Source organism: Scatophagus argus, chromosome 1, assembly GCF_020382885.2.
Source record: "Scatophagus argus isolate fScaArg1 chromosome 1, fScaArg1.pri, whole genome shotgun sequence".
Classification (NCBI taxonomy): Eukaryota; Metazoa; Chordata; class Actinopteri; family Scatophagidae; genus Scatophagus; species Scatophagus argus.
In genome coordinates, this window is record NC_058493.1 from 29,063,393 (window position 1) to 29,071,192 (window position 7,800).

Consider the following 7,800-nt stretch of genomic DNA (forward strand, 5'->3'; position numbering starts at 1 on the left):
ACCACAGTGTAAAATTACTGCATTACAAGTCAGGTTCAATGTTGATGATTACTGTCACACAGCAGGGACTGACAGTGATGTGCAGCAAACAAATACTTCCTACTTCCTTCCTACTTTAGAGTACAACATTTTAATGTTTAACAAACTGCTGGGTGATTTGATTTGCTTTATGTATTTCTTAAGTCATCCTGTGTTTTATAAAAAGTTCATCTGCAAATGAATAAGTACAGCAGTCAGATAAACGTAGTGGTGCATGAAGTATTGTACTACAGTAAAGTACAAGTTCCTGAACACTCTCACAAAACACAAAACTCGATTACATGTGCGTAGCTCCACTGACAGTTCACAGGAGGTTGAAGTGAACTTCTTGGCATCCCAAATGATTTCAGTCACAAATTTCCAGTGAGTTGGGGATTAAAAAGAACAGAAAAAAATGAATGAGTACGAAGGAAAGATGATGTCAGCTGCCCCCCTCCCTCCCTCTCCCTCCCCCTCCCTCCCCCTCCCTCCCCCTCCCTCCATCACAGGGACAAATTACAGCAGCTCACAGTAATTCACAGGAGTTTCCACTGAGTGGCAGCTCGTTGTGCTTCAGTATGTGATGACAGGAATGTGTGTCACCCTCACAGTGAGGGGAGTCCGGCCTGATCAGGACTCCCCTCACCCCCCTCACCTTTCTCACCCCCCTCTCCTTCGTCCTGCCTTTCTTCCTTCCCTCAGTTCCTGCAGTCTTAGTCCACGACGTGACACCTTAATGAGCTGATTATGTTTTGTATTAAACTTATTGAAGTTGTCTGATGACTGCAGCAGAGTGAGACGTCCTGTTCGTCTCCCTGAACTGAGTAACATCAAATGGAGCGAGTGCATGTTCATGACTTCCGGCGTCGGTGGGCTTCCAGGCCGACGGTGACCCCTTCAAGACCCAATAAAAATCTACTACAGCCACAAATAACATCAAATATCTCTTAGTAAAAAGCAGCCAGAGCAAACTCGATGGGCAAACGTCGACCTGCCCGACAGGCCGATGGATTACGTTACTGAATTATAAAAACGTGATTTGTCTTGTCTAACTGACTACATTTCAAAGTAATCTGAGCCACTCTGATCAGCGATTCACTTGTTACATCAGTAAAGTCTGTTCAGTTTAGCTTCCAGCAGACTCATGACAGAAACTTTTAGGAAAGAAAACAGTTTAAAGTGACATTCTGTAATTATGGGCACGTTTCTCATAACCTATCCAAACTAACTCATGTTACGATAAGAATTTGCTGCCTGTCCCAAATGAGGAATGTCCTGAATCCTAATCTAATCCTGCTCTCCTCCACCACACAACCCACGCCTGCAATCCGTGTGAAAAGTGCTGACGGCTCTGACGGTAACCAGCGGCGGTTTGGTTTAACAGATTAAGGCTCATTGTCTCCGGTTTCCTCTCGCTCAGTCAAACGAGGTCAGAGTGAAGTTTCTGATAGATCTGATACGCAGAAATTGTCTCAGAGCAAACCTCACAGTCGACCACATCACAGCTAAAAACCACAACAACACCCGCCTCCACCTGCTGTGATGTCTTCATGAGGGGCGGAGCCACAGCACACAAGGCCTGCTGCTCTCTGAGCCCCGAATATGGAAACAGGAGGTTAAGCTTTGACAAATTAGTGTTAATGACTTTTATCAGCAAAACATTGCTTGTTAGAAATAAATTATTTTTAATCCTTGAAAGCCTTTAAGCACAACTGATGTTAACTCTTTCAGCTCTATGTTTTAAGATGCTGTTATAAAGCAGTTATATAGTTAACATAAATATTCACCTGAAATGTGTGCTGGAAGACGTATTCAGATCTTTACTTGAGACTTGAAATGCACCAATTCAAAGAGCCACATAAAAATACTTCATTACAAGTAAAAATCCTGCTTTCAGTCTGCATCAAAACTACAACAGAGAAGAGTTTGATGATGACGTGAAATCATTTCTAGACATTTAAATGAAGAGATGCTGCACGTTGTCTTATCTCAGTGCAAAAGTATTGAAATTTGTGGTTTCCTGTGAGAAGTTTTACTCTATGCTTTATCAGTACTGAAGTACAGCTTGGGGGTATTTGCACACAGTATTCTGTTACTTTATACTTCTCGACAATATTGTATTTTTTTACTTGGCTACACTTGACAGATCACAGACGTCTGGCTGGACACTGTGGTGTCCCACACACACTGAACTCTGACTCTGGAACTCATATGTTGTTGTGAATTTCCCCACTGCGGGATAAAGGATTGTCTTGTCTTGTCTTGTCTTGTCTTGTCTTCTTATCTTGTCTTGTCTTGTATCTAAATGCTGTCCAGTTTCAGTTTGCTGGGGAAGCCTGCTGGATCAGAGGTGAAACATCTTCAAAAACCACCAGCAAGTCCAGCTGCAACCTTCAACAGCTTCAGCATTTAAGTAAATAAGTAAAAGGTTGATGGTTTGATTCCCTGTCAGCATGTCGATGTGTTGTTCAGCTACAAATAAACGTGGTTAATGCAGGTTTACAACCTCATGACAGTTAGCACACAAAATTAAAGCTACAGAACATATCAAACCAGATCATATGACAGTTGCTTTCAGATTTTGATGAAAAGAAAACAGTTTTAATTTAATATTAATTTTGTAACACAAAAAGCGGTGCACTGACTGAGACAACAACAGGCTGAAGACGAGCTGCAGCTCCCACGCAGGGAAACTGGAGTGTGTCGACAGCAAAAAAGAAGAGCAACTGATGCATCATGTAGATAAGACGACGATGAGGTAAAGAAGTGTGTGTTAAATACAAGCAGACGAGCTGCCGTCTGAATGATGAGGTCTGCAGGAAACAGAGTTTAAGCATTTTGAGGGTCGCTTAACTTCCGTATCAGCAGAGCTAAGAGTTTAATGTGCTCCATCAGGACTGTATGGGCAGAGTTTGATCAGATTTGAATGACAGAAACCGAACAAACACCTGACTGCCAACAGATTCTGATTGGTGCTCACAAGCAGGTGATGCCACAAACCAGCTTACACAAATAACAGAAACCTGTTAAGTAAAGTAACTAAAACTCTTATGTCAGCAGAAAATTGATTTTGCAAGTCAGCTTTATTGTCCTCATACTAATACACAGAGTTGCATTAAGCACTGAGGCAGTTCACAAGCAAACAGGTTCATGTATGAAGCACGTTTCATGAACAGAGTGTGCTTTACTTTGGCAAAAGTATGATCACAAAGTGGAAGTGGCCTCAACTGTTTGCGAAACACAAAAAGAGAAACCAAAGCCCACCTGTAGAGCTCAGCCCCCTGAGGGACTGGATGTGTGCTTCAAGAATGAAATGAGACTTCAAGTGTTAGAGTTCAGTCACAGGATGTGAAAAGAGAAAACCTTTCAGTCTGCATTTAAAGGTGCTGCACTGAGCCCCATCACAGCTTCAAACTCCTGCCTGACTCAGACCCATGAACATGTTGGACTGGGACCAGGCTGGTGGCTCTGAAGATGCTCCAGTGTGTTCATTCAAAGCAGTCCTGCCATGTAGATTCAGCTCCATCTGGCCCTCCTGTCCTGATGTTCAATTCAAATTCTGAGTGTTTATTGTCTTGTGCAGAGTAAAGAAACAAATTCCTCCTTTGTTTTCCGCTGGATGCCGCAGGAGGTAGAAAATTAAAGTAAAAAACAGAATAATGATGTCCGGTGTGACTTTGTTTTTCTTCAGCAGCTGTCAGTATGCAAGCAGAAGGAGGTGGAGAAGGTCAGACCAGGTGGAGGTGATGGATGACTTTGTGTGCATGAGGTGTGTTGAGGACTGATTTTTGACTGGAATGATCACAGTCACCAACTTGGTGTGCAGATTCTTCTTTGAGTATGCGTGTTTGTTGGTGTTTTCACTCCTTTTGAGGCGATAACTGAGAACCACCTTTTAAACCATCTGGAAATCAAGTTTCCTTTGACCTCCAGTAAATTTATGTGTGGCTCACCTCAAGGTCTGATTCTGGGTCCAGTGCTTTTTCCTCCTGACTCACATCAAGTCAAAGTTTATGCAGACGATACTCAAGTTTATCTTCATTTTCTTATACACATTTGTCAGAAAGAAACATCAGGCTGCATGTTGGTTTTGACTGATGTTAGCTGGTGAGCTAACAGATCACGATGTTAGCAAAAGCTGACACTCACACAACAGTGAAACGGAGCGACAGTGATGACCCCAGCGCCTTTTTGAAAAGTACAAATATTCTGATGAGGCACACGATGAGGCACATCTAGGCACACTAGAAACAACTGAAACGAGCCCTGAAGCTTTGCGATTCCACTGCTATGACTCTGTTACAGAAGTCTCATGCATCATTTAAAACATATATTTCTCAAAATTCAACAGTAGTGAAAATAAAGTGGCTGTGAATAAACGTCAGCTCACAGCCTCCTGATTCTGTAGTTTTACTATCTGCCTGTTGCAGATGTTATCAGTGATGAAATGTGTTGATGTCAGACTTTCATCACTCAGATAGACTGCAGAGATAACAGGAATCTCCCGCTCATTTTAAGTGTGGTTATCAGCTGACACATCTGCCGTAATCAGATCTGATAACACCATAAATCTACCTGAACTCAGAGAGTCGCACACAGAATCTGGACAGGAACCGCGGCGACAACATGAAGCTGAGACGCTCCGTCTGCACTCTGCTGGTGAGCATCAACTTTATTAAGATTTTAAACCTGTGATGAGCTGATCTGTGATCAGATACCCCATTTCCAGACCTGAAATTCACCGCCAACACCTCCAAGAATTCAAACGAATGAATAAGAAATGAATCACCGAGTGCAAGGAAATGGAAATTCAGAAGGATTAATAGGCTGCAACTGAATATCAGCTGATATCAACTGTAAAATATCAATATGATACAAGAAGGGAAAAATAACCTCTGCAGCCATACTTTCAGGCTTGTATTGTTTGATCAGATCTTCATTCATGTCCTAAAACTTAATAAAGATGGCCTAGTTAAACAAAATAAGACAAGCACATGCATTCATTCATGTATTTAGTAAAACTATGCACCATTAAATGTCTTTGGAGGTAGTGCAGCACCCGCTCAGAGAGTTCTGATTGCCTGACAGCTTCCTCGAGACTCACTCATGTGCCCACTCGAGTCAGCTCTTGCTCGGGTCCCCAGCAATACGCACCAGGAGTGGAGCTGATAGGATGAACATTTCTTGAGATATGTGAATTAACTGCAATGTGCTTGGAGTCGGGCATTTTGGCCAGTGGAACCACAGTCAGGCTGAGCCTCTCAGTCGCCGCCCTGATGAAAAACATGAACCCGAATCGTTCCTTTCAGTCTGATGATGGACGCTGCTGTGTCGAGCGCTGATGAGAGCAGATCTCTGCAGAGCTCAGACAGAAAGTTATCGATGCTCAGTGGCAGTTTTAAAGAGCTTCCATAAGTTCGATGTGAAGAGTTTTTCTATCATGTTAAGTCAATGTGTATAAATAATCAAATAACCTGAACGTGATTTGTTACAGGAGACGTTGGTCATTTTAACTTCCTTTTATGTATAATAAACATTGAATAAACACGTAATGTTTATGTTTGCATTCATTACATTTAATTTAAGTTCTGAGTGTACAAAGTAAATTGAAATGAATCAACAACATGTTCAGTGTGATACATAATCAACTCAACACTCAGTAGTGGCACATATTAACCGAAAATCTCTGCTCTCCGCAGGTATGTTGCACTGCATTGTGGGTCATCTCCTCTTCCTCCAAGGTTAAAGCTCCTCCTCCTGTTTGTGACTCCATGTTGGCCTTCTCCTCTGAGGTCTCGTCCTCATTCGAAGGAAACGGGAACATCCACCGCAGATCTCTGTCTCCGTGGAGCTGGAGGTCAGTGTGACGACAGGAAACGAACGAACAAACGAGTGGCTGAGTTCATGACAAATGAACGTCTGTGTGAAACTGAAAGATTCAAACAGGAAAAGCACAGACTCTTTCTTATATCTTCTTCATATCCTGATTTGGCCAGGGACTCGTTTGTTCAACTGAACAGATTACCCACACGGAAAGAAAATATATGAGCATATATGTTCTTTATCTATGTCACGTATATTTTCCAACATATGTGCACATATTCAAAATTGGCCCCCCACATATGTGTCTTTCAACTGTATGTACATATATATCCATATATGCACACATATATTTACATATGTATATCATATTTGACAGCTTCAGCTACTTTACAAATGAGCTTTCTCCCAGTGTTTCCCTGTTAAAGGATTTTCTGGGAGTTTTTCCTCAGTCGATGTGAGGGTCGAAGGGCGGAGGATGTTGCTGTGCTGTTATGTAAAGCCCTTTGAGACTTGAACAGCTTGTAAAAATGGGCTGTACAAATAAAGCTGTCTTGTCTTGTCTTTACAAATGAAAAAGTTCACAAAAAGTTAATACAAATACAATCCATAAATGGCAGCTGGAACCATTAGCTGATTAATGAATTAGTTGACTGACAGAAAATTAATGAGCAACTATTTTCTTTATTTAAAAACATTTCATTGATCCAGTTCATGACATCATCCTGTTTAAGTGTTGACTGAAAACACATGTTGACGGTGCTCGTCTGTCACCAGGACTTTCAATCCTGTCTGAGTCCACGTTTGAGGGCAGGACCAGCTCACAAACGTCTCAGATCCTGTTCTAAGCTGACGCTGCTGTCATTTGTTCAGGTCATCCACGGTGAAGAACCGGATCCCCTCCACCCTGTGGGAGGCCGAGTGCAGCAGCAGCTTCTGTTCCAGTCCCAACCCTGGACAGACAGACGGACACAACCTGAACTCAGTCCCCGTCTACCAGAACATCCTGGTCCTGAACCAGCAGGACGGGAAGCGCTGTTATACCGCCTCATACCAATCTGTGGCTGTCGGCTGTACCTGTGTGTGGGCCAGGAGCAGCCAAAACTGAAGCATCTCAACCCGAACCACCTGAACCTGAACCTGAACCTGAACCCGAACCCAAACCTGAACCTGAATCTGAACCTGAACCACTGGCTATGTGTTGATTAAACTCTCCTTGTTGTGTTGCATTGAGTCGAGATAAAAATGAGATAAAAGAGTGACATTATTTGTACCAATAAACTTTAAACTATAATGTTTATACATAATAAACTTGTGTTGTTGTTGTTGTCTCACCTGTGGATCTTTTCTTCACAAAATAAAAGTACTAATACCACACGTTACACGTGAAAGGTCCTGTGTTCGAAACTCAAAGTATCACCAGCAAAAACTATCAAAAGTAAAAATATTCATTCATCATCAGAGTGTATCATGTCATCAATAACTTTTTGCACATAAATTATTAATTTGTTTACATTGCATCAGGTTTAATAAGGTGTGTATGTTAACAAAACAGTAAGCTGCAAGCATGAAATGGTTTTACATGAAAAATGACTTCAACCTAATATTTAATGATGCATTTATGTCTTGTATGTACAATAAATATGAGGAAGCAGCCAGCAGCTGTTAGCTTAGCTTAGCTTAGCATAAAGACTAGAAACAGAGGGAAACAGCTAGCCTGGCTCTGTCCCAAGGCCCCAGTAAAACACGACTGAGTGTTTGTGTCGCTCAGCTGCTGGAGTTAAACAGCAGGTGGAGCTAATTCTCCAGTCTGTAGCGTGCTGCGAGGTGTGTGTGTGTGTGTGTGTGTGAGTGTGTGTGTGTGTGAGTGTGTGTGTGTGAGTGTGTGTTTGTGAGTGTGTGTGTGTGTGTGTGTGTGTGTTTGTGAGTGTGTGTGTGTGTGTTTGTGAGTGTGTGTGTGTG

General features: G+C 42.2%; 1 protein-coding gene across 1 annotated transcript; it reads left to right on the forward strand.

Annotated features, from left to right (window-relative positions):
• Positions 1 to 4,518: 4,518 nt before the first annotated feature.
• il17a/f2 (interleukin 17a/f2) lies at positions 4,519 to 7,093 on the forward strand. The gene is made up of 3 exons (XM_046398080.1): positions 4,519 to 4,677; positions 5,718 to 5,875; positions 6,712 to 7,093. The coding sequence occupies exons 1-3, from the start codon at positions 4,645 to 4,647 to the stop codon at positions 6,944 to 6,946; spliced, it is 426 nt and encodes a 141-aa protein (XP_046254036.1). The 5' UTR covers positions 4,519 to 4,644; the 3' UTR covers positions 6,947 to 7,093.
• Positions 7,094 to 7,800: the final 707 nt, after the last annotated feature.

What these genes read in the sequence shown, in the direction of transcription:
- il17a/f2 (XM_046398080.1), top strand. Translation starts at nt 4,645, where the DNA reads ATGAAGCTGAGACGCTCCGTCTGCACTCTGCTG. An exon ending in GCTCCGTCTGCACTCTGCTG is followed by an intron (nt 4,678 to 5,717) that starts GTGAGCATCAAC and finishes TGCTCTCCGCAG; the next exon opens with GTATGTTGCACTGCATTGTG. An exon ending in CTGTCTCCGTGGAGCTGGAG is followed by an intron (nt 5,876 to 6,711) that starts GTCAGTGTGACG and finishes TCATTTGTTCAG; the next exon opens with GTCATCCACGGTGAAGAACC.